The 27,731-nt window shown below is 42.3% G+C and overlaps 1 protein-coding gene across 3 annotated transcripts in view; it reads right to left on the reverse strand.

Annotated features, from left to right (window-relative positions):
* Positions 1–24,157: 24,157 nt before the first annotated feature.
* Positions 24,158–27,731, reverse strand: part of LOC128889353 (histone acetyltransferase KAT7) — a 28,346-nt gene continuing 24,772 nt past the window's right edge. For 2 of the 3 annotated variants that reach the window (XM_054146912.1, XM_054146910.1), the window contains exons 11-13: positions 27,522–27,668; positions 27,304–27,410; positions 24,158–26,948 (exon numbers count right to left, since the gene is read on the reverse strand). In XM_054146912.1, the coding sequence (XP_054002887.1) occupies positions 26,826–26,948; positions 27,304–27,410; positions 27,522–27,668 (377 nt within the window). In that variant the 3' untranslated portion in view covers positions 24,158–26,825. The remainder of the gene's footprint in view (positions 26,949–27,303; positions 27,411–27,521; positions 27,669–27,731) is intronic. The other variant, XM_054146913.1, reaches the window with a different exon arrangement.

The raw sequence follows: 27,731 nt of genomic DNA on the forward strand, positions 1-27,731 counted from the left end.
CGAAAAGAGATCTTGACGAACAGCTGTGCAATAAATTGTTAAGCGACTGTATGGAACCACCCAGTTACAAGGTGAATCCGGAAATATTTGGGTCGTTGAGAAGACGGCAGGTGCTTTTTTAAGTTTTAATCATTCTTTCCTGCCGCATAACCATCATATACCGAATAAATTGTAATATTTTAATATCATTAAATTTTGATTGCAAGGACCTCGGTTCTTTTCGTTGAAACAATTTATACTTCAACGGTTTTGCGTTACGCAGTGGCGTATCATACGTTCAGCAGACTTGAGACAAAGTGGAATTTCGGTGTAAACTGAGAATATCTGACATACATTATAAACTAATGCAAATATGAGTCTATACTTGGAAGTTTTCTGTCTGTGACGTATAATGCGTCACTGACGTTAGATTGTAGCATTGAGAGGGGAAAGCCAGTGACAGTCGAATAACTTTGTAATCAAGTACCGGGAACAGGTAATCCAATGGTTCTAGAGATATGCTCGTGATTCAGGTTCGGTGCCACGTCTTCTCGAAACATTGCTAGCAATCTCTCGGGACTCTGAGTCACTGAACAGTTGTCTTATGAGTCACACACAGTCGAACCTTATTGGCTAAGGAATTGGTTTCTAACAAAGGAATGTTGTTATAACGCGTAGCCATGTAAGTGAGAACAGATGTACATATACGTATACATATGCATATATATGTAATAGATCGTCGATCGAAATCGAGTACGAAAGGACGATCTATTACACGCATATACGTATACACGATGGCTCGAGCAAATGGAATCATTTCGATGATTTAAAAAATATTGCATGATTCAAGTAACGTGTTTTTCGAAAAAGACTACTGTATGATCGAAATTTGTAATATTTATGTCTGAAAATTTGATGTATGATATTAGGTCTGTTAGTTAGGGCTAGTGAAATTCGGGGGCCCCTTAGCTACACTACTGTTTCAAGAGCCTTTTTCATTTTCCAGTTATTGTATGTTTCTTGCAGTAGATGGCGAAATTAGGCAGAATAGAATAGATACGACGGACCCATCGCCCTAACCCAACACGCATATACGATATACGATAACCGTTAATCCCTTCAATTACTTGGATAACAGTATGTACCGTTTACAGAAAATGGGTAGAGCTCTTGTGTATACTATGCCAACGTTACTTTTCTTGTGCTTACGAATTGTTCCGTGTAACAATCGACCATAACCTGGTCTCTTTTGCACGTGCATCCTATTTATTATTAATCCTACAAGTCTAAATCTCTAACGTATGTTTGGTGCAAATGTTCGATGGAAACCATTAGTTGGAAAATTTCTGGTCAGGTAGCTTTCAGGGTGTTCTAACGGGATTGTGATGAGATTAAAACCGATTAGGATTCTCTGATTTACAAAGGTCGCCTGGATACCTGCGATTTCGACTGACCTGTGGTTTTGGTTTCTAGAAATTTGATGCGACAAAGAATCTTTCGGGACAATTTTCTTCAGACCCAACAGCACCGTAGAGGGCATTTTTAGTTAGAAGCTCGAAATTAATGGAATCACTCGGACGAATTTGCTCTGAATTACTAAAAATGGGTAATAATTTATTTTTGACGTATTTCAACGGCACCTTCAGGTGACACCAACGTGGTATCATACGCGAGACGATGGTCAATTGTTGGTGGCGCCACGTTGTTACGTGTTACGAGAATTTATAAAATGCAACAGTGGTTATTCGTCAACGCGATCTACTCCGATGACTTGGTGTTGTGTTTATCTACATATGTATATTATTTCATATGAAACGAGTGATTCAATCACAAGTTGTAATGATTTTTATGTTTCATTTCTATACATAGAGATCTGTCATACGTATCTGTCATACAGTGATTTGAATTGGGAGCCCAAGGCGACAGGCATCGTTCGTATAATTTTATGTAAAATTATCCTTACACATCGTACAACATTTGCGACATATTGAAAAGATAAATGTACATGCTCGTTTACTGGGTTTTCATTAAAAACTGTCTAAATAGAAATCTGAATAGAAAATATTGTAAAAATGAAAGAAAATAAATTGAAATGTTTTCTCTGAGTAGCGAACGTGGCGCAACGTGCGGTGAAGCTGTCGACAGTTGTTTGCGTGAAAGATGGGAGATTGAAATAGTTAATTTTTGAAAAATTTCCTGCAAAACAATACAACAGATTGGTTTTCTCGTGCAGAATGCAGCACGTAACTATCGCTGAATTCACCCTCTCTCATCGACGGCGACGGGCAGCGGCGCGTTGCCGGGCAACCAGACAGTCAGACTGCTGTCTGCCGATCTGCCAGGGGCGCGGAAGGCCGCGACGAGACGAGACGAGACGAGACGAGACGAGACGAGACCAGACTAGATCAGACCAGACCAGACCAGACCAGACGAGGCCAGAAGAGTAGACAAACGTGCGGAGGAGAGAAGAATTGAATAGAGACGACACGAGAGAGGAGTCAAGGGGCCAGAGGGATCGGGTATAAGGCAGGTGTAGAAGGGAGTAAGGTCGTCGTTGGAGGGGTAACGCAACCATTTGACCGTAGGACGGGAAGAACGAAAGCGCGCGGGAGAGAGACAAGGGTAGCCGATGTAGTAAAGCAGCGTTTCTCAAACCAGGGACCACGAGCTCTTGGAGCAACAACAATTGCATCGTTGTGGTAAGAAATTGGATTCTCGTTGTATTTACTTTGATTTTAATGGGTAATTTGTTTTGTTAATTTGTTTTGTAGTTTTGCTGATTGTCCCAGTGAGCATCGGATGAATTTCCCTAGTCCTACACCATCACCTAACGCTCTAACGTTTATAATTAATCGACATTTACAATATTGTCTTCACAACATAATTAAGACTGTTTCCAAACCAAATTCCTTTGATTTTTTATCTGTTTACGGTTGATAAAATACACGAAATAATAGAAATATATAAAATGTGCTGAAACTTGGGGAAACTCGGCTGAACGTATAAAATTGTTTTAAATGAATAGTAGGAGTGTAATTACTCCAAGAATTTTCGTTTGACGAGAGAATTCGACAATTTTTCTTGGTTAAGAGGGTCCGTGGTAAGGTAAAGTTTGAGAAATACTGTGGTAGAGTAGCAAAGTTGTAGTGATGTCGGCGTTGTATGGTGGGGGAATCAGCGGCACGATGTGCATCAGAGGGATAGAGGGAAGCTAGTGAGTGGGGCGTCAGGGGCGGCCGGGCTAGACGAGTCGAGGTCAGTTATCCGCCACGCCCGACGCCGACGCCGTCGTTCCGGCGCACCGCATTGCATTTTCGGCGCCACTGCTGCCGCTGCGTATCACTGCATTGCCAATGTTCACTTTTTTTTCTCACTTTTTCTCACTTTTTCTTACTTCCCTTTCCTCTCCTCCACTCCTTTCTGCTTCTCTACGTTTCTCTCTCTTCTTATCCCTCGGGGATCACCACACGGTTCTTTACTCTCTCTCTCTCTCTCTCTGGGCTGTTTGTACGCTACTGCAGGTTCATACTGTCTACGTGTCCGTCGCTAACGTCTAAACTACGGGCCGCCGCATCGCGTAGTCGTTGTTTTGCAACGGAGCTAGACGGATCTCAACGATAGGTGGAATTCGTGACAACGAAATTCTCTCGATTTTGAGGGAAATCGTCCCGTCCCCTAGAGCGCTACCTATTTATAGATACCTCCTCGAAGAGAATCGACGAGCTTCTTATCGTCTGCGGTATGCGACGTGGAAACGTGTTTATCACGGTAGGGTTGTCATCCCTAAACGATGAAAAACGTAGACGCATTTTAACATTTGTTACGTTCAAATATTCAATGTACACTTTCGTCGTTCAAGTTGAGTTTTCATAAGAATCTGTACTGGGATTCAAAAGACTTTGTCGCGAGGGATCGAATCGACGCGACAGTGTAAAGTTTCGAGGATCGTACTTGAGGAGGTCGTGAGTCATCAGGATGACGCAGGATTCGCGGAAAGAGATTTGTGGAATGTTTCGTTGAAAAAAGATTGAGTAGGAGAATAACCGAATTCCAACGATGTCTCCTGTGAAATATAGACTAAGCATGGAGTATTAACACGAGACTATGTGATATTCGATGTCTGTTAGCCGCATCTATGTCCCGTTAGGGTCCGATACTGCGACACGAAAGATATAAAGCCGTTACAGTACATATTCGCGATACGCTTAAGCTGTCTCACGGTTGTCTGGCCGTCTAGTCAGACATTGTCAGGGTCGTTCCAAACAACGAGCATCGCAACGATCGTTTCACGTTGCACTCGAGCTTGAAAAAAGCGGCGTTAATAAGATAAGAACATTGTTTTCTATCGTCTTTGGGGTGTCCACCTATTTACCGTTCCTCCAAAAAAGATACAAGTCGATACATTTAACTGTGGTCCTTTTTGGAAAGTACAATAATAGCACGAATGTCTGATTTTACACGATTAGTATCTTTAAACGCTATCTTTGTTCTTTCGAGAATTATCGCCTTAGCCTAGAGTACTGCTTTCTACTTGGTTGTCGAGACTGTATTTGTTTGTATCCTCCGCTAATTAAAGAGGATTAAGAGGAAATCGTAGGTGGGAAATATGGAAAGCGATTCGTGGAAGATTCTACGCACAAGGATGACGTCCGTGGCCGAAGAATAATAACAATTATCGGACCAGACGTCGCAGCGGGGAACTTTAGGTTCTAGGGAGGTTATAGCTCGGACTTTGCCACGCATACTTTCTTCGTTTCCTTCGTTCATTCCTTCTTTCGACACTATCTTCCTAAATATCTTTCGCGAAAACATTGGGTGTTTCTTGAACGAAAATGGATTCGTTCAATTATATCGATGAAATCTTAGTAGGGTTATTTATGAAATATTCGAAATCTAACTTCTCCTGTCTTCAATTCTATTCTTTGAAAAAATAATTTTAAAAGTCTATGTACGTTAGAATGTACAGCAGAGTTGTACAAGTTAACGGATAATCTCTAATTCGTGGCGAATCGTTGGAAATCTTTAGTACGTTCGAAGGCTTTGGTACGCGCAAAGAAATGCCTCCGACAAAGAAACGATGAATGACTTGCAAAGAATTTCTCTCATTTTTGCAGAGTGTAATTATAGACGCTCAAGGCCTCCGGACGCGTTGAAATTAACATGCTCTCTCGGCGCTGGTCTTTTCACCGAGAGACGTAAATTGTATTTCGAATTGAAGCGAGATCTTGAAAAATCATGCTTGTTGTATTACAGATTGTGATAGAATTTTAATTTCTTGTGTATTACTAAATATTTTCCAAAACATGAAGAGGGTCAACTTTAACAGCCGAAAACCTTTCGTACTTGCTTACATAGACTAATTAACACGTTAACAGCCTATGTATTTTTTCTAACGATGCCTGGTGTGTTTACTTCAACTGGCTGTATGGCGTTACAATCGTCCAGTATTAGCTTCGTACTAACAATTTTTTGTCTGTTGACTTTGAAATACCGTAACTCATCTGCGAGTGAAGTGTACGTCAATGAAAAAAGGAAAGAATATTTGTTTTGAAAATGGGAATCTGTGTCTTTTCTCGACGATCGCAACGCTAGTCTCGATAGCGGACGACTTTAGAAACATTTGGACAGGGAACTTGTCCCACCAGTCCCACAACCAGAGTTCGGGGATCCATGTAAGTATAGTGTATTCGACTTGGCTTTTCAGCACGGTCGACTATTTAGTCGCGTTAATGACGCGTTCGTATAAAACGTGATCGTGTGTACGTATTTAGGCAATGTTACACACACACACACGCGCGCGCGCGCGCGCGGAAACGTCGCACGCGTTCAGCGACATTTCAAAGACAAGCCGACGAGTGGCACAAGCACTGCGCTCAAACGCACGAGATATTAACTCCGGTAAAGAGTCGCGGTGTGCACTTGACTTTGAATTATCCGCTCGAATGGCAAAAACGTGTCGATTGGAATTTTTCAAACGGGTTTCAATCTTATCCGAGTGAAAGTTTTCGCATTATCGGCGCGAATCGATCGATCGCCGATGTAAAACTTTTATCAACGTTTCCGTTGAGTTTTCGATAGTTGGTAATAGTTGGCGATATTAGAGACGGTAGATATTTGTTAACCTCACGAGAGACAAATTTCAAATGGATTTTTCTTCTTCTTCCTATTTGTAGCGTGATAGTAAGTAAGGGGAATTTTGATTTTTGATACAGAAGCAAAGTTGCATGTATCGATAGTGATGTCGCTCGATAGACATGAAATGTAAAATTTAGATGTATCGAAGTAATTTAATAACTGTGGAAGGATTCTAAATTAGAGATTATATCGATACGAATCGAGCATGTAAAGCGTTACGAATAAATTGTTGTAAATTGGTTTTTGTAGACATGTAGGATTCGAATAAGAGGAGGAGGGTGCGTGAAGCGATTGTTACGGCCTTGCAGACAGTAAAGCATCCCTTTCCCCCACCAGTCACCGAGTCAACCACCAAACCCTCGCCGTATCTTACCATCTGCCTTGGTACGTTATTGGCACCGGCTGATGCCCGACGCGAATTTGCTGCGACTGGACGGAGAGAATGAGAGAGTTAGAGAAGGATGGAGGATGAGAGGGCAAAGAAGGAGAGATAAAGGAAAACACAAGGAGAATAAAGAATACCGAACAAAGGGGAGGAGAGAAAAAGAGGGAATCATTTCGAGCATTCCATTCGCACGCAGAGTTCCAAAATAGAGAGGGATACAAACACAAACAGTCAGAAAGGACAATTGAAAAACAGTTTGGAGAAAAAAAGTATCGAAACGAGTGTTAGATACGCGATTTACGAAAACCAGATGGATCAAATAACGAGTTCCAGCGATGCGAAAAGATTCCAACGATTAAATAGCTTTCCGACGAGTGTATTATGCTAATTGGATGAAAGACGCATATACATAGATCGCTGGTCGTACTGCGCACCGCAATCTGATGCATCTAGATAGCAATAGCCAACAATAGTCAACAGGGCAAATAATTGCCTAATAGAGAAATTTCATCTCTGATTGTCATTAACCAATCAACGAGATTGCTCGGTGTTCCTTTTGAGCGTATTTACCGGAAAATCGACCTAGAACCGCGATCAAAGAGCAATAGGGGTCATTCGCGTTTCTGCTCCACACCAAGGAAGTAGGACTACGTTTGATCAGCCACCGATGTACGATCTTTGTTTGTCAGTGTTTCGGTTCTTGATAGTGTTACGATTATCGATCAGTAGCGGCATTCCAGACTGCTTTATTTGCGATTCCAAACCGAATCTGTCTAGTTTCTGAGGTCTCTGATTTAATTTCCATGTTTATTTGAAATTAAGAGCGCGGTGGCCTGATGTTTTAATATTTGTATCGTTTTTAATAGTTTTGTTCTTTAGGATTGTAAAGCTATTTCTCTTTCACGCGACAGCTTTATAGGCAAATTCTGTAGACGCGTTGTAAGACCTATCGTTCGAACATGAACGTGTGTACTGACGTCCCACTGGTACGACGGACGAATTGCATCACACAGTTGTCTCTGCTGAATGTGCTCATTATTAATCGTAAAATTATATTCTTACACTCGTAACACGCGTAATAGAGGCTACTGTTGTTGAAATATATTGTAGTATCGTGGCCTTCATATCCGAAGAATATAAGGCGTGAAACAAGAACACGAATCATAGGGTACACGATTGGTCGTGTGTAGGTCAAGTGGTCGACTGTAGATTGTCATTTCCGTGGCTTATTTTTCGTTGAGGTTCTTACAACGGTCTCGCGAGTTTTCTGTATGAATCCTCTAATAGTCGGCGTTACTCTCGTAACTTGTTCGAAGATCAACGTCCACGTCCGGATCAATGGTAGACGAAGAAAATGAAAAAGCAAATGGTGTCGGGGCTGGAGAACCGTGGTAATTTCATTTAGATCCATTGGACGGTCGCAATTTGAGAAACTAGGTGGTATATCGTTTGATGTGCATGGACTGCGGCAGTAGAATTGCGGAGATGGCTGGTGATGGTGGATACGAGCCTATGGTTGTCGGTGGGTGGGGAATGGGATGGTGAGGGGTGGTTAGGATGACTGGAGGCAGATAGTTGACAAGGGGTTGGAGGCCTGCGGTGGGGAAAGATGGAGAATCGTCGAGAGAAAGGGAGAAAGGGAGAAAGGGAGAAAGGGAGAAAGGGAGAAAGGGGAGAAACGAGGAGAAGGAAAGGAAGGAGAACAGACAGAAACGCGGAACGGAGAAAGAGAAGGATAATTTCCAATGGAAGGGGCACGTGGGAGAGAAGCGGAGAGAGTGAGAGAGAAAAGGAAGAGACCGACTGGGTCCTTCACCCGACGAACGAACCGAACGAATAGCTCGTCGTCGGTGTTGCTACCGCTGCCGCTGCCGGTGCTTGCGTTTCGCTCGCCGCTGCGCTGGACTTGTTCGTCTATAACGCCAGTCTGCTCCGAGTACGATTATTATCGTACTGATCTGGCACAATGCACCGAGCATTGGATGCAACGTTTCTGCTCCCGTTATCCAGGTTTCGACACCGTGCGCGACTACGAGACCCATCGGGTTCGTGATTAAAGTTTCGAGCAGTGCTCCTTTACGCCTTGTATCTTTTTACAGAAGCTTATCCGGACAGTGCTCGTTTCGTAATTACTCCAAGGGTACGTTACACCAGTAATCCATGGGACGTGATAACGTTTTACATTTGTCGCAGGCAGATGGACGTATCTGATGTGGAAATTAATTCTGTAGCTCTTCTGTATTCAAGCCTCTATAAATCTACTGTAAACAGATATATTTACTCGTCGGTTTGGTATATCCAACTACTAAGAATCTTCTAAATCCTCAACCTGATGTTGCACCTCTTTCGTACGTTCTTCGCTTTCCCCTCTGACAATGAGTCTACTTCAAAGAGGATTTTTCATTGCACACACCCCCCGATACCACTTTTCTTACACTCGAATGGACGGTTATAATTCTGTGATCGTAATTACTCGTCGCTAAACGAATTCAATTGCACGGATAAATAGCGAACTTGACGTCCCTCGTTAGTCGCGCGATCAACGTCGTCTCGATCATTGCAGAGTTGCATAACGAGACAAAGAATTCCTTTGTGCAACGAGTTCGAGATGCAAACGAAACAAAATCTCGTCGACTTTATTGGCTGGTTTATTAACCGACACTCAATGAAAACGTTTCAATCCTTCGCTTCTCTTTAAACTGCCCGCCCCCTCGGTTCCTTTGTACTAAAGGAGTTTTATATTATTCACTCATCGTTTGTATTTGCATTTACGTTCGATCTCGGACCACTTTGAAAGCTCCCCGATAATTGGACGCGCGATCCTATCTAGACGTAGTTTTTTTTTTTTTTTTTCTTTTCATCGAAGATCAAACTTTAAAGGCACTCGTGGCTCATTAAAAATCTTGTATGCTCGATCGAGCCATATTGAGATATTCTGTCAATGGCATTGTTACTCGAAAGCGATGAAAAGAACGAGGTAACGATAATTACAGAGATTCGACATTGTGATTGATCCCCTATGGACCTAATATTTGGAGGGTGCAGCCAGCTTGCAAGTTGTTATTTCGATATTTCTAAAAGAATTTGGTACAATGTCGATATATGTATATTGGTAAATGACCAGAAAGAAACGATACATTTCGAGTAAGAAATTTCACGTTTAACGAATGAAAAGTTGATCGAATGTACACTAGTATTCAGTTGAATATACTAGTATGCCGAATTTTCACTCGTTACTTATTATTCGAATAAAATTCTTCCTATGGTTATAAATTTGCAGGCGTTGCAATTTCTATGAAACGAAAACGAGGAGCTGGCGCCGGGCGCTTCCAATTGCACGAGATCGCGTAATAACGTCTGAGGTTTGTGCGCATACCCTTATAGGTATACTGCGGAGTAGTAGGCAGTAGTAGTGCGTAATACCTTGGCGAAAGCCAGGCCACAGAATTGAATTTCAGAGTCTAATCTATGGAAAATAAAAGAAAATAGTGTAAAGTTTTGATCCCTTGGCAAAGTTTGAAAATCACTGGTTTTTAGGATAATGCTCCATTAGGAGACGATACCGTCACAGCGATATCCAAATGCTCGCGAGACACAGTCCTCGAGTGTGCGCGTTGCACCGTAACAATTCTCTTGATCGATAGATTTGGAAATAAATAGAAGGATCTTTTGTGGAACGCTCGACTTTGTCGCAGAAATAGAATTCCGGTAACGAACGACCTGTGCGACGTCGTCTCAAAGTGTTGACGTTGATCCAGAATGGAAAAGCAGGAAAGTGTGCTGTTTCTTGCGTATGAATTTTGATTGTGTTTATCGGGTTCGTAATGTTAGTGCATCGATTAATGGGAGTAAAAGTTAAAAAGTGTGTTAGCAGGGGAAATTGAGCCCATGACTCGATGGACATTGTGCAAATGTGCAAAAGGTTGATTTGTTTATTAACTAAATAGTGTTGGACGGCGATCGGTGGGCCTGAGGCGACGGTGGACGGTGAGAGGTGGTCGACGTGTCCGGTGCCGTGGTGGTTGGGCGCACGGATAAAGGATGGCGACCATGGCGATTCCGGACAGGAATTCCCGATGAGATGGGCGGAAAGTACAAAGGTTCGACGCGCTTCGACGGTTCTCGGTACGGGAGGGCTTCCGGTCGAATTCGGCTAGCTCCGATCGGGCTCGTGCAGGCTCGTCTAGGATCGGGGCATCGGGCCGCCCGGTGGGGTCTATATCGTGTAGGACGGGTAGTAGCGACGCGCCGCCGAGAGACCGGCAGTTTTGCGCCCCATGCAACGGCCAATCGGCCAGTTCGTCGCCGGCTGTTCGTGAAAGAGGTATTTTCGCACATCGTTCTGCGCTCGCTCTCGAATCGGAGTACCTTTTGCTCTCTCCATCCGATTCTGTCTCTTGGTTAGTTTCTCTCTCGCCACTTGATCGCTCGTTGCCACCGTTTACGCATATCCCTCGACATCCAAAACCTTTTATTCAGATTCCTTCTTTTTTACCAGATGTTACTTTTAAACGACTCGGGCTTTCACCCCAACGTGTTTTTCACAACCGGCGAGTTAATCATCTGGCCAGAAGCATCTGGAATTTCCAAGTGTTGGAAGCTTCTACAGAAATTGCGTATCTTTGTGACGCATGGTTCGTCAGGAGAGGATTTCGAGGAGGACGATCGAGTAACCACTTTTCGATAGCGTTCGCTAACGACCTAGTAATTCTTTGCATCAAAGTCCTCGCGAGTATATCCTCTATTTGGAGGTCCTCGTCGTGCCTTTGCAAACCAACTATCGTAGTGTAGTTGAGATGTTAGGAGACCCTTAAGTAAAGTGTCAGAGAACGAGAGCAGTGTTTCTTTTCTTAACATTCTATCCTACTTTGGAACAGTGTGTATCGTATCGGTTCTTTTGCCACGTATATCAGCACGCGGAGAGCGAATATTGCCGAGTGTTTGGTGACGTGTTAAATACGCGGCCATTTCCATCGGTCACAAACGAGCCAGAGAACGTTTTGCGAGTGTGCGTTCGGGCAACGAGAGATACAGTCATCTCGCGCAACTTTGCAAAATCTCAATTTCGCAAGTTTCTATTCGGTGACCAGACGGTTGGGGTTTTCTTTGCCAACAATCTCCACTTTAGTTCGCACTTTGCACGCGGTTTCTTTCGATCTCTTCTTTCGCCTGAATCTCGAAAGAAAAGGAACGAGAAAGCCAAGTTCGTCGTGGTTTTTCGTTCAAGTTTCGCGAGTCGGCAGATGGTGAAACGATCGCGTACCTCGGAACGGACCTTGAGATGACGGAGAGAGCGAAAAAAGAAGAAAAAGAAAAAAAAACGGAGAGCAGCCGGCCTCGTAGTAGGCGGGGGTAAAAGTCGAGTCGAAAATAATTTCGAGACGCGAGAGACGCGACTGTCACCCGTGCACCGGCTTGTGCCGGCATTCCGGTTCAGTCTTGCGAAACAAAAGCGACCTTTTTCGATTCGTACAGACTCGGGAAGTAGTCGCAAGTGACGGCAAACAAGTTTTACTTATTATTCTTGGTGATTTCGATCGAGTATTCGACGGACGATAACGCGAATCGATCAATGTGGCGAAACGAACAGAAACGAGGAGAACGTCGCGTAACAGTGCTGCCGGCTAACCTCGTTTTTGCACATCACCGGAAGAGACCAGAACCCACGTGCACGTTGGACAGGTAAATTCTTCTTCCCTTATTTTCCTCTTATTTATTTTGCTGCCAGCGAGCTTGCTATTCGAATTAGGTTTTTCTTTTGCAAAAATGCATACTTATATACGAATAAAGTTAATTTGAAATTGGTGGCAAGGGATTGGCAGAATTTTACTTTGATAGAGATAAAGAATATTTGGAAGGTTTATTCGGATTGTAATTTTTTAGTGAACAAGTAACACGTTGAAATTCATCTTTTATTCTTTGTTCATTTTTATGTAGACGAGAGTTTTGCCGACTTCTAGTTGACAGTTCCCTCACACTTGTTCATCGTACAACAGTGAAATTGGTTTTTCAAAAAGAAGTATGTCCATATCGTTCCCGATATCAATCACTTTATTTTTCTTCCCTCTTGCGTGTATATCGTGAATCGCTAGTTTATTTTTAGAGTTAATGACGTTACGTCGATCCATGTCGAATCTGTAAGCACGTTCACCGACTTTCTCAGTCTCGCGCAAGTCCGGCAAAAATCGTGGTCTATCGATACACTCGAGATATAACGGCGACTCTGTCGATCGAAGCATCGTTTCATCTATTTCAACGAAATCGTAGTAGACGGATAAAGACCAGACAAATATTATACATATAGCATGCGTACTTTTCTTCCATTAGTATATTCAGCGTTTCAGGAACTCTTGTATAAAAGTTTGCTGAAAACCTAATCACAGATTGCATTTATCATTTTTCTATTCGACGTGTATAAATTCAAACAGTGTAAATATACCCAGTGTTTACTCCCTGGATTTTGATTTTTTCAAGCTATTATCCTGCAAGAAAATGTAAAAATATTTTCTCAACAAATTACGCTACTTGAAACTATAAGGGGGCTGTTTGATCGTTATACACTATTCGCGTACAATGGTTTTTGCCACACGATTATACGCCATGCTAGTAAACACTTTATCTACTGGGAACCTATTCGTGAATTTCTTAATTTCAACGTCTACCTATCTACCTACCTACTGTTCAACCTACTCCCCCTTATATACCGTTAAAAACTTGCACGCTCATTTTACGTAATATATGTAATTTAGCAAAAACCAAAATGCTCGAAGCGAAAAAAAGAAATGAGATATCTGTGTCTTATTTTTATAGCACTTGCAATAATCTTATCTTAAGCTTTATATTTGCCTTGGAGAAGACATTTTTTATGCATGCTGCTCAAGTAGCCGTTAACACTTTATCGACTGGTAGCAATAATATTTGTTATATTTTAGAATCTTTTTGATTAATATTTATGTAATATTTCATAATTTATACAATAATGAGAACATAAAATGTCATCTCGATAAAAGATAATAAAGTATTAGTTATTCTATGAAAATGGTGATAATAGGTTACCGATCGGTAAAGTGTTAAAGATGGCAAATTACATATGGCGTCCACGAACCACGTCACGCGGGTTAACTATGCTTATGTGACGGGAAAATGTTTTTTCGTCCCGATCGTTGGGTTAGATCGCAAACTTATTCGCTCAACTTTGCTTCTTCCATCTTGCTTTTACATCATTTTGTTTCTTAATCAGGCGAATAAAATCGTTAAATAAAATAATAACGCTTCTACCTGGAACATACACAATTCTACGATACAAATTTCTTAACACACGAACGCATGCTCTTCCCAGCACTGTTCTTCGTCGTCCAGAATTTAATTTCAAAATAGCGTTAAAAGAATTACGAGTATCGTCAAGTTTCGACTCGTCTCATTTTGGTGCGAATAATGTTAATTGTAGCAGAGAAGGCGAGTGCGATAAATGATATTTTCACGGGGACTGTTATTATAGATGTCGACACTCGTTTGCTACTGTCGCTAGAATGACAGTGCACACTCGGGAACACATTGTAAGCGTATAGCAAACATTTTCTCGCCATTTCCTCGTTGGAATCGCTCAAAATACATTGTTTTGATCGAGTTTCTCGAACTTTCTTCCAAATATTAATATTGAAACTTTGGAACTGAAAAATAATGAAAGCGAGGAATAGAAGAGGCGGATGATTCATCGGAATTCGATCAGAAAATAGATTATATGTATATCTTTGACACGTGTCGTATGTCTGTCACAACTGGAAGTAATGTCACCTGTTTACATGCCAGACCATATGTCAAGTAATTAAACCAATAGCTTTAAAATATGATACGTTTAAACAATTACGTGTAAGCATTTCGCGTCGAAATCTGATGTAGAAAGGTGTGAAAGTTTATAAGGTTAACTGGGTGAGAATGCATCAGACTTTTGTCGAAAGTCATGTCCTTAATCGGCTGTATTATGTCGTAACTCGACTTGTCGCGTCACACGCTTGCGTAAATATTGTGTGCTCCTGGAATGTCAATATTTGGTGGTATTTATAGACGATCCGATAATTGATCGATTTCTTTTCTATACACTGATCGATTTATAATCGATTATCCTGTCAATCGTGCGATTCATTATCAATGTCAAGTCTTTAAATAACTCGCTGCTTTGGTTCGTTTCTTTTATTTACAGCGACTCGATCGTTGGATCGTTCCTTGTACTCTATTTATTGTACTCTTCATTTATAGGTATCGCTTCTTTATAACTATTGTTGCATTTACATATTAATTTTAAATCACCCATATGTATTGTATGACAGTGGTTTACACTAAAGAATTAAATAAATTAGAGGTTAAAAAGAACGAATCTGGCATATTTTTACTGGTTCGACGATTAGTCATCGACTTCGATATGTAGATCTCTCCGTCTTGCCCACCGGATGTCAAAACCCACACACACGAGCAAGCACCGTATGTCCCGCATCCAGTCCACTGACAGACCCAACAGAGACGACATTTCTCACTCTCCCTCTCCGTCTTATCAGCCAACAGCTGCCAGGATTCTTTCTAGTTTACAATCATTTAAATCCGAGAAATAGCTAAATTGACGACGATGCGTCGTGGCAGAGAAAGAGAGAGAGAGAGAGAGAGAAAAGTCCCCAGTTGTAATAGAAAGTTAAGGCAAGCCAACGACTCCATACGTTCCGATTCTCTCTTTACAGAAAATATTTACTTTAACGCGTTCAAGCATATTTAATAATTAAAATAAACAAATAATTATTCGTTATTCTTCTCGTGAATGTTGAAAGTTGCAGGTAGGATATTCTGTAGTTTATCGTGAGCAACGTGTCATTTTTTACACAGCGTTCTTTGTAACGTATCTACCATGTAAAAAAAGAATTGAGCGTAGTCAGTGATGTGGGCTTGGTAAATTCGCCGGTTCTAACTAACGTGCGTTCATTCGGTACCGGGACGGGTTCGTGGTACGTGCATGCATCCAGCGATAAGTCGATGTGTCGGTGCGTAGATTCGTGCGTGAGTCCTCTCTCACGAGCACTCGAAAAGGCTCTCCTTGTATACATGTGCGCTGATGTCAACGCCTGGTGGGTCGCCGTGCCCGACGCTGCTTTTATTTAATCACGCTGCTCTGCCCGGCTGCCGGCAGCCCTGTTGCTAGGCACCCTTCTCCCCCCTGCCTCCTGCCTCCTACCTCCTATACCTCTTTCCCTCCATCGCGGGGCCCTCCGCGACGTGCCCCGCCCCTGTCTGCTCCCCCCCTCCACTCGGCCGTGTTCCGAACATCGTTGTCTCTGTTTCTCTGTATTCCTATACTTGGCGCTCTCTCGCTCTCTCGCTCTCTCGGTCGGTCGCGACACACACATGTACTCCGTTTCTCGCTTTGCCTCTTCTCCACGATTCATCCATTACTGGACACTACCGGCGCCGCGGCGTTGGTCATCGGGAAATCTTCCATTTCGTGGTGAACTTTCTCTTTCTCTTTCTCACTCCGTATACTTGGCCTCTCCTGCTCGGTCTGCAGCTGCTTTCGACGTTCGTGGTCTGCCGATTCTTTGGTTTCGGGGAGATTGCTGATCCCAGCCGCGAATTGCTTGTTAGCCGAGGAAAGTATTTAACCAGGCCATGGAACATGTGGGATCTCGTGAAACATGTTCGGTTTAACCAAGTGTTCGAGTATATGTATTTTGTAACGATATAGGAGGTTTGATGAATAGGCCGTAATTCACAAACAGAATCATCGGTTTCGATAAACTCTTTTTTTATGGTAGCAGTAGATGAAACTCATTAAATGAATTAGTATAATACTTTTTCTACAGTGTGAACAACCACAGTTTTTAATTACTAATTGACCGAGTTAGATTAATTGAAGCATCTGTGAAGTACTGTTACAAAACAGATATGGAACAAATTTCGGGTATAGAGTTCAAAGGACAAACTATTTTCTATCCTCGTCTATTTATCACATGTTCGTTTTTTAATTTTAACCCATACCATCGTATCGGTCTTACTCGAGTCAATCTTACAAGTTGATCGCCCATGGGCGTCAAGCTCATCCACACGCCTAACTTTCCTAAGAATGCAAGACAACTATAGTATACAGCATGACGAGAATGTAAAACGCGTTTCTTTCCTCGGATTACATTCTTCGCGTACACGTATACATACATACACACACGCGCGCGCGCGCACACACACACACTTACGTGCGTGTACTTGATGAAACGCCCGCCACTGAACAGAAGCTGACCGTAACCGATGCGCTCAGGATATACGTAGATGGAACGAGCTTGGAGTGAACATCTAATCGGAATGTTGTCGGTGTTGGACGTACTCTACGTACGAACGATTTATACCAGATACGGATTAAACGATCATCTAGATACAAAATTTACTACTAAAATGTCTTGACTTACTAGAACTTTATTACATAAAAAACAGAATAGAGAAAAGAATGGAAATTTGCCGTTAAACATGGTGGTTTTAATTACAATGAGTTTCAAGTATGCAATTCCTTAACCAATGCAATTTTGGAAGTGAAAGGATTCTTGTTCAATTTATTTATTTTAATTTAAAATTTATTTTATATATATATATGTCAAAAAGAGTAGAATTTGAATGCGATTAAGTGAAGGTTGAGAGTTGTTTTATCCCTCTTAAAAAGAGTACCCATACTCTTACAGGATTACAGTCGGGGTAATCCTACTTAAAAATGTTCTCTCCAGCCTCGATATGCCCGCAGTCCCGTCTGGACAAAGCGAACGGAAATGGCATGCGAATCCCTCGATGACGTCAACCGTTGCTGCGAAAAAAAAGTATATACGTAAAATGAAGGTGGATGGGAAGGCATTGAATGGGGTGGGAGAATCGTGGGGGCAGAGGAGAAAGACGAGGAGAAAGATTCCTAGATCTCGTTTTTCTCGCAGCCGGTTTCGCGTAGACGTCCTTGAAATTCGTGAGATCGGCGAACAATCGGTTACGGGGCGTCCATCCGTGCAGGATGATCCAGTGGCGCCGAGTAGTCTCCATCGCGCCCCACCATCCTTCCACAGTTCGTTAAGGACCCCACCATATCCAGCAGGTTTTGGTTTAAGGCCTTCTCTGTCGTTTGGCCAGCTCCTGCTTGGCTATATCGTTGAACCGTTCCGACCATCAAGGACAGAGTTCGGTTCAGTGCCATGTAAAGAGGGTCAGGCACGTAGACGAAAAGTTTCAAGGGCAGACGCGACAGAGAGACCCCCTCGTTTCTTCGCTGTCGCGTAAATTTCAAGCTGGATTGCTTTTCTGCGTGCGTATGCGTATGCGTATGCGTATGAGTATGTGCTTCCCCGGTGAACTTGTGGACTCGAGTGAGAATTCGCCCATGACTGACCGGTCTCTGCGAAATTAACGATATGGACGTAATCGACGGTTGCCGGTTGCCGGTTGCCGGTTCGTTCGTGAATTTTTCGCCAAGGTCAGTGTAACGGATCAAACAGTAGTGCTCGCCAGTGTGTAAATCGTTCTTATCTGTGCGTGTAGGGCCATCAATCCGCTCGAGTAAGTACCAAGCCACTTATCGTCGCGTATCGTTCAATTCCCAGTGACATGTGTAACGGGACGGAGTGGAAATGTCAATCTTTGATTAGAAAATTCTGAAAGATGTTACGTTTAAACTGAAAGATATAGCTTTTTCGTTGAACAATCGAGGATCGCCAAAATTTCATCGAGCGCTAATTCCCAAAGAATATGGGCTTGGTGAGAGGAGGGAAAGAAGAGGGAAACCAAACAATAAAACCACAAGAAACAACTTGATCTCGATTTAACGGTTCCGTGGAACCAACAATTGATCTCGTTCAGCTGTTGAAATTTAAGCGGTTTCCTGGCCGAGGGTATACAGATTTCGAGGCCCTTGCCCTCGAAAGACGAGAGCGGTTTCGTCGTTTTGAAAACATGAAACGAATTTCGTTCGAGATTCCGTTGGTCGAAAGAAACAAGGGAGAGAGAGCGAGAGAGGCGTCGAGAGGAGGTTGAAGAAGGTATGCTCGTAAAGAGATACGGTTATTTTTAACATTCGCCAGCTAATTTTCTCTCTTTTGCTGCATGTTCTGGAAATACATCCTCGCGAATCCGTTGAAATATTGGATTCGTAACTCATGATTCGCGTGGAAATCTAGCTAGAAAAATCATCGAAATTCAATATTATCTTCTGCGAATCTCCATCGCGTTTATCTGGAAAGAAAAAAAAACCAGTGCTACGCGACGTGATTGAGTTGTTGGTAATCCTCTCGGGCGCCTATAAGCCTTCGGGGAATCTTGTGCGCGTATAGTAAATGTACTATTTGCAGGGTTTTACAAGTTTATACCGTGTCGTGATTCCCATTTTTAGAGTAACATCTAAACTTTCTGGTTGAGTCTTGCTTGCTACAAATCACAGCTTCTGTCATTTTGTCATTTAAATGTCGACACGTAAGAACCGTGATTCGCGCAAAAACGTGTTAGAGTCGACGATACGCGAAAATGGTCGCTTGTGCATTGCCGTTAGATGAGTCACGAATTCCAATCGGAACGTTTCTCTTCTTCGAATGCCGTCGACTATCCAGTTAGATGCTTACGTGTGTATTGTGTTACACACGAGGAGGCCTTTTTTTCCGAGTAATCTTGACTCATCCACATCGTACCTACTAGCGGAAGTTTCTTAACGGTCGTTGCGCGACACACACAGACACGTCCTACACACGGAGACTCCCCTGTCGGTTGCGTGGTTCGTAGACTTCCGGTAACGATCGACGTTCGAATCGTGAAAGGCTTTTCCCTTTGCACATATATATCTTCGAATCGAGTTTCTTACAGTCCTTCATTTTTTTTTTTTTTTTTTTTAGAAGCTTTTCGTTGAACATTCGAACGGTCCTCCTTCGCGGCCGTCTTTACAGCGTTACGAGCCGTTAGTAAATCAGTGCAGCGGGGGCTCGTATTTATAGAATTCACAGGAATACAATTATAAATGGCCGATGGAATGAAACGTAGGTTTTTATTTTACGCGAGATTGGACATAAACTTGTTCAAAATTTCTTTGTAAACAATGGTTGATATCCATAATCTTTGGGATGTCAGACTGTATACTAGGAACGAATGTAACGACTTGACACCAAAATAAATAAACTATCTACAGGTTGTGAAGTAATGGCTGATTTTAGTGACAAATGGCCCACAAAACTCGCATACATTTTCCTAATTATATTTGTGTCATAGATTTAGAGATGGATCGTCAAAGTTGTCGCGTCGACATGATTTTAAGATAATCTGATACAGTTATTACAAACGTGAATCGCACAAAGGTCGCAAAAGAATTTATGGAATGTGTGTACGCGTGACGTAGAAATACGTTATATAAACGTATTTGATTAATTTTGAAGAGTTAATTATAAAATACTTTATCATTAAGTACCTTGTTTGTACGTCATGAAACATTCTGTCCACGTTACTATAAACTACAAGCATTCGCATTCCGCAATTACCTCAATTATTTAGAGACATTTTCAAGAGCTTTTCATGATTGGCATGTACTGAAAATGGCTGTAAGGTAACACACTGATTAGCCGCATAACGTTCATGACTCGATCGGTTATCAAAGGCACGATTCCTATCTTTGAAATGGCTCCGTCGTAAATGTTGGACAATTTTCGTTCAAGTCTAAAAGCACCATTTCTCACCGCGTGTACTTATCTCGAAGAATTACGTCGGAGCGTTTAGTATTCCGTAAGCGATGTCGGCACTCAGGTTCGACTAAGACCAAAGTTTGCCTACGAAATGTCTCGCGATTATCGCGAGTTCTCTGAGAAACGTTTCGGTACACGTAAAGTACGAGTGAATGGCACTTGGATGGCCAATGGCGTGAACCCCTGTGAGTGTTTGGTGGTTAGTTGAGGGAGCCGAGAAACTGTGGGAAACAAGGAAGGGTTTCTGAAATCACTTACTTTTCTATGTACATCTACCAAATTCTATGTATTTAAAATGTACCAAAGAGACGAATAAGCGAATCTGTTTTGAACTGGAGTCGAAAATAGAGCCAGCACTGCCGTATCCGTTTCTCCGGCTATTGTTACTCGAATAAAAAATCCTCTCCAATTTTGGATCGCGAGCAAGTTTTTGAGGAAAATTTCGACAAAAGAACCAAACATTTACGTATTTTATTGCGTGCACGGCCAACTGTGGTTGGCTGATGGTCGTCACCGTCTGTTCGCAACCTTGCCCTCTTCAATCCCTCCTCTGACTTTCATCCCTACCAGTCGACCCGCGATCCATTCGATCCTTTCCCCTTATCTCGTTCCGACGCTGTCGCGCTTCTCTTCTTTCGTTCCTCCCACTCCCTCTGTCTGGCTCGTTCGCTTTGATTCCATCGAGCTCTTGCCCCTCGCTCCGCGTTCGTCGACGTTTCCCGGCCTATTATCGTTGCTCGTCGACGAACAACGGCCAAAGAGCCAACTGAGAGAGTGACAGAGAGGGGGAGAGACTTTCCTTTACCTCTACCAACGAGAGTGGCACAAGTTTCAATGTCACGATGTGCCGGCTGTTGCGAAGGAACTCGAACCGCGGATTCCAATTGCTCGCCAAGCCGTATAATCGTTTTTTATTTAGCTACTTTTATTTCACGATTTTATTTACAACGTTAAAAACGAAAACGCATTCTAAGTACAAGAGAAATTCAACGTATATGGGTGCAGTGTGTAAATGTAATTATTTGAAAGATGCTCTTCAAAAAAATAACAACGATCACGTTGGGTTTTATTTACATTTCATTTACAGAATACAATGTCTCGCTATGGGGCTCGCGTGGGGGGAGGTATCTCGTGGTTTCGGTGTACCATAAATGGTAGAAATAATCTAGAGTGACCTGTTCGTTGACATACTCTTGGACCGTTATGAAACTGTATACGATTTCAGAGAATGAAAGGGAAGAATAAAGACACCGTTGTTTGTTTTGACGGTCTTTCTTCTCTTTCCTTTCCGTTTGCAAGAGTTTTGTCTCGACATGCGATATGCATGTTTCAACAAGTATCACGGGGACTTTCCAGTCAGCTGCCTCTAATTTTTTTTTAGACTTTCTTTTTTATTGGCTGATCCATGTAATCGTAAGCACTCGAAGCTTGACATTGCTGCTGACCAAATAGCTTCGTTTCGTAATCTTCATTAGGCTACAAACTGTCCCACCTTTTGCTTAGCTTTTTCTGCAAATTCTACAGAAATTATTGAGAACAAATATTGGAATGCAAACATCAGAGGTTTACGACAGATATAACCGACCAGCGTGGCTACGTGTCGTATGCAACACGCGTTACTCGGGTACTTTAGGCTGTGCCATCTAAAGTCAGTCAGGTACCTGAAGTAGCGCGCGCTGCGGCGAAACCGGATCATCGTTCTTTTTACCGTTGGGAATTTAGGCTCCGTGCGACGAGGGGTGAAAAAGGAGAGAAAATAAAAAGACCGAACGAAGACGGTGGTGAGAAGAACCCGGGGAGGCTGCATGTTAATTGTACTTCTTCAGGTGCTCTGGTGAACTCGATACCCGGCACCTGTTGGAGCGCAATTCATATGACTGTGCCCTGCTGCCATATTTTTCTCGCGGTCGAAAAGAAACGACTCGTTGAAAAAGAAATAAATGTCCTAGCTTGGTTGGTAATGCATCGATCGCTTATTTCCAAATATCTATTAGCTTTCGATCCACGTCGGTGCAGACTTGGGCGATCCGTGTAATTACGCGTAGTTACGTCTTTGAGGTAAGGTGGATTAAAAACCGTTCCACCTTCTGCTTAGCTTTATGTAGAGTTTTCCATTTAGTTGGCAATGCCTACGAACCAACGCTGAACGTTAAACAAGTGAAAACGTATTAAGAAGTCGTTGGCGCTCGAGTTTTATTTTTCTTTGAAATTCCATGCCTCAAAGAGTTAAGTTTGTAAAATTTCTGCACATGTAAACATGGACCTTACGGTCTCCAATCGATGCAGTCTCGTAACACGGTTAACGACCGCTCGGCAAATGGCTTTATTTAATTTCCAGCGCGTCGTGTATTCGTTTAATCGACAAATAAAATGAAACCGCCGCGCCGCCCTGTTGTTGTTAGGTGGTCGGACCGATACGTTGTTAGCGGAGTATCGTTTCTCTCTCGACGAGCGAAGGAGAGGAGGAAAACCGTGTAGCCTCGTAATGTCGCCAACTAATGGGATAATGACGTTACGTGGGGTCGCGTGGCGGCACGAACCGAGACAGAGGAGCTCGAGTGACGCAATTATTTGCCTCTTTGCTTCGGTTCCAATAGAAATCACAGAGCATCGAAAAACTACCTACCTTACGGTTGCTTACATTCTTTTATTTTGGTCACGAGACCCGCAACCAAAGGTTTGTCAAGTTTCGTTGGTTATATCTTTGTTTCGATGCACTGTAGTATTGTACACGTAAGAGAAACTGTACCAGCAGCATCGAGAGTCGATGAAACATACACAAAATAAATTACATCGAGTCCCTGCACTAGGAGTCATCTAGTTGGAGAATTGAAACAAACTGGAATCTCGTCATAGTAAATGACGTAATTTTGGAGTCGTGTAATTTATTGTAACTTATTGTATCTGTATCATAGAGATATTGTAGACAAAGCAGGGAAGACATAAAAAACTTGTTTGTAAACAGAAATGTCTTAGAAAGTATATAATCAAAGAAATCGGTGGCAACTTTGCCAACGAATGCTACCACAGGGCTACGAATAGCATAAACGATAGCTTTCACAAGTCCTCTCTAAGAAACTTCTGGAAACTAAAATGACATTTGAATTTCGCTCGATCCTTTTCAAATATAAATCAAGTCCAATCAAGATCTAAAACTATCGTACGAGATGTGGTTAGTAACTAGAAAAGTTTCGAAATAAAATGTTTCTTGCGAAAAAAACGTTTGCAATTTAACAACAAGAATAATACGTACGAGGAACGTTAACGAAACAAAACACAGTATCGCAATTACTCGCGCGGGAAATCTGCAACGTTCTATCTTTGTTGAATCACTTGTCTATTCACATAGCACAATGATAAATTTGTCGCAGGAAAATATTTGCACAATTATTGGATTATGACACGAGAGCGACGCGTTCGGTAGATGGGGTCGCGGTGTATTGTATTTTCCGTGACGAAATTGTTAAAAAATTGTATTTTTATAAATGTCGTTGTGAATATCTATTAATTTTGCAGATAATGATTCAACTAATTTTAACTTGGGTAGAATAATATTCTTCCTTAATATTCTTAATGATGATATTTATTTCTGTGAAATTACTGAAGAAGGAAAATGGGATACGAATTTTCGAAAGGATGACATTCGCATTTGTAAATAAAGTCTTCGGTACTTGTACACAATTACAAAGTATAATAATAATAATAATAATAAAACACGATAAAAGACATTGTAGTTCACAATGACGTAATAACTCATGCGGATAAAATATTATTTTTAAGTAAACTTGACACGATAATCTTGAATTGTCTTTCATTTTTCATTATAAAAGAGGTTCTCACCCTGTTTAAGATAACATTTACATTGGTATGTTGGTTGAAAATATAGTAAGAATAACAATGTGTAACAATAAAACTGTTCAAGAGTAATAAATATTAATTCCCATTTGATACTTTTTTTATTTAATCCTATTTGCGTATAAAAAGATTGGGAACTCGTGTCGCTAAAAACAATTTCTACCAACGGGTTATGTTACAATCGCAAAGGGTTAAAGGCGAAGATTCTCAGTCTATGCAACATCCATCGTTGGTTCTAACGTTTGATGCTTGTCTTTTTACATGATTTTTTAACACGTTCACTGTTCGCTACCCTCAGGACCGTATTTGCATAAAAGCACAAGATGTGATAAAAAAAATTGTAAAAGGTTCGTGGTTTGAATCAGGAGTGCGTGCATCGAATATTCGATAAGTAATATCCATACGATTAATTTGTAAATGTTTGCAGAATGAAGAAACGTAGCTATCTTACAGGGACAGTTACGTCTAGTGTCTATCAAAGAAGATGGAATATTTGATTGCTATAAAAATGTTAGTTTTTCGGAGGTTCTATAATACAGTCCTGTCGACAAGTGGAACCACTCCACGCATGTATCTGCGCAGTCGCAGGAGAGTGGGGGAAGCTCCTAGACATGTGTGCTGGCCCGTGGACAGGGCCTGTTTAGTAGTATTCGAGCATTAGATTCGGACAGTGAACGCGTTGAAGCTACATTCCCACGTACTCAAGGTACAATACAAACATACTTAAGACTTGTGTCCGCTACGTGCGACCTTTCAAGGGCAACTCTTTTAACCCTTTGCGGACGGTGTCTACTAAGATTGACAAAACACGTTTCTTATCGAATCGGACAATTACATGATAATTTGCTATCTATTATTCTAATAAGATTTTGTCAATCTTTCTACACAATCTCATATTCTCATCGTTTTAGACGCACAACGATCAATTCTTTACAAAGCCGTCGTTATAAGTTAACAAACATCGATTTCCTTAAAATCTACGTAGCAATCCGTTAAATTAAAGTACAATTTATACATTAAATAAAATAATTGTTAGCCATTTCTGAGCGTCTCTCCAACGTTTGCAATCCAAAATGGCCGTCCGCGAAGGGTTAACGCTTCTCTCTGCCGACAATGATTGCAAATACATAAATAAAGTCAATAAAACTAAATAACAGTATTCTTGGTTGAAAAATCGATTAAAATCGTCTAGTCGACGAATACGTACACGAAACGCTCGACGGTTAACGTGATCAGGCAGCGTCTCCCAAAACGTAAAAAGTAAAGTAACGTTTAAGTAGAGTAACGTGTACTTGAATCGCATTTTAAGGTTATGGATGATCACAAAGTAATGTCGTTAGAAATGTGTCTCGTCTGTTTATTTCTCATGTTAACAAAATGTAAATGACCGTAAAAGAATATAAATGTTGTAGATTGTTAAGGTGAAAAGTGTTTGTGAAATAAAGTTTGGGAAAGGGACGCATCGAGCGGTCGAGCGATACCAACGGCACGCGTCGCAGCATCGGTATGCGACATAACCTGACTTAACCTCTCGAGGGAATTGACACACATGGGTACGTTTGACTTGTTATACAAATTACTCGATACCTGCTAGAAATAAGTAAAATAAAATAAAATAAAATATTAAAGGGTATGTGACAAAATCGATTCAGAGACAAAGATTGCTTTGGTAGAAAAAACAAATCCATTTGAAATTCGTCCCTTGAGAGATTAACGGAATGTAGTACGCGTCGACGATCGCTCGCGAAACCGCACGAGGCATTCGCAGAAGCCCATTGTCGACGTTTTCAAACGTTTATCGAATGGTCGTCGATCGGCGCGTGTCGCGAGCGTTTAAATTGATTCTGTTCAACCTTGACTCTCGACGGCTATCGAGAGTTATTTTCACATCGTTCGAGCAGCTTCGACGCACAGTCTGTGTTGTAGGGCTTGAATTTCTCCGTTTCAAAGCGAACCGTACACCTCGCTTTAGCTAGCTACTTAGCACGATCAATAGCGTATCTCTTGCTCTTTCGCGTGTCCTGTGCAACGCGACTGCAGCGCGACATATTTCAGAGTTCCTTGCACATTTTCGACGCGACGATATAACCGGAGAAAGTCGATAAAACGTTCGGGAAAACGGTCACTCGAGAAAAAGTGAAGTAAATCCAGTGACGGATCTATAAGAATTGTAGGGTGTAAACAAGAGAAAATTCCAGGGTTTCCCAGGTAGAAGTAATAAAAAGTACTGTTCTATTCAAAATTTGTTTCGATAAGGACTCGAGTGATTGTAGCTTTCAGCCCTTTACTCTTGCATCTATCACGATTGGATTCGTTCTTCTCGAGTGTCAAAGGAACGCGACCAGTTGATTCTAGCGAATCAGAGACGCTGTCGGCGTCGCCGGGATCAACTGGCTTCTCTGGTCTCCTCTGGACAGAGGTCACGAGAGAGGTCTCAGAGGAATTGTTCCAAGGGGTTTTCACGCGTTTTACGGATCGTTACGGGCGTGAAATCTGCGCGGCTCGCGAGCTTCCTCGGCCAGTCTCGCAAAAGGCGAGAGACGGTCGAACGGAACCGTCGCGAGGAACTACTGCGGGGGAGGAGGAAAAAGGAGGCGGGCAGGGCAAAGCAACGGGAGGGGTGGGGTGGAGAGGAAAGGCGAAGTCGACGGCAACGAAGAAAGAGATCGACCACCGCCCTCGGTCGACAATCAACAGAGAAGGGGAAGGCCGACGTCGGCGTCACTCTGAGCTCCTGCTTGCAGCGAACCTTAGTTTGTGGTGGAGGGCGTCTTGGGAGGCTGGAAGGGGTTCCATTTCAGACACTCCGGATCGATCTCTTTGTAGACGGGTCCCCGTCTCTTCACCCTCTCTTTGTAGTCGTCGATCACGTCCTGAAATTATTTCAACGTTTCTCCCGATTTTACCTTTATCTGTCGTTCTTTTGGGGATCGTTGGTAACTTTAGCGTTGATGACGAATAAAACGCTCAAAAGTCCTAGGCCCTATTTCATACGCAAGTTATACATGCTTTCGGAACGATTCGATTCGATTGTAATTTCGTTAGGTGAGAGTGTTTGTCGACCAACTTTTCTACCCCCGTAAATCATACGACGCGATGCGACACGGTCGTTCGTAGAACGATGGAGGGCTGGTTACGAGCGTTATCTCGCGGCCGAGAGGTGTCCCCTATCCCCTTGCGGGTGTATGTCCCCTCGAGACAAATTAGAATCAGAAAGGGGAAACTTACCTGTTTCTTTAAGATGATATGCTTGCCCTTCCAGTACTTCATCATACCGAGGGCCTGCAGGGTGCTGACTATGTCGTACGAGTCGATGGCCATCTCTTTGCTGATGTCTGAAAAGACACGCAAACGAGATAGGAAAACGCGCGAGCAATGCGCATCGGCGGTCGAGCGTCGAAGAAGCCTCGACGTTGAGGCTAGGACTGCGAGATAATACATATTACCTTTAACGGAGAGTTCCTTGCCCCCAAAGTTGCAGAGGTACTGCAGCAAAACGTCCTTCCAGTAGCTGCGATACGAGATCAAGCCCAGATCAGATAAAGGCTTCTCGGGCGAGCCAATCTTTTTCTCGACCCTGGTCAATAAGTAGCCTGCATAAAAAACACGTCGACGATCGGTCATTTCCAGTTCCATTGTCGTACGACGATCTGAAC

This window comes from Hylaeus anthracinus, unplaced genomic scaffold (assembly GCF_026225885.1).
Source record: "Hylaeus anthracinus isolate JK02 unplaced genomic scaffold, UHH_iyHylAnth1.0_haploid 11997, whole genome shotgun sequence".
Taxonomy (NCBI): domain Eukaryota; kingdom Metazoa; phylum Arthropoda; class Insecta; order Hymenoptera; family Colletidae; genus Hylaeus; species Hylaeus anthracinus.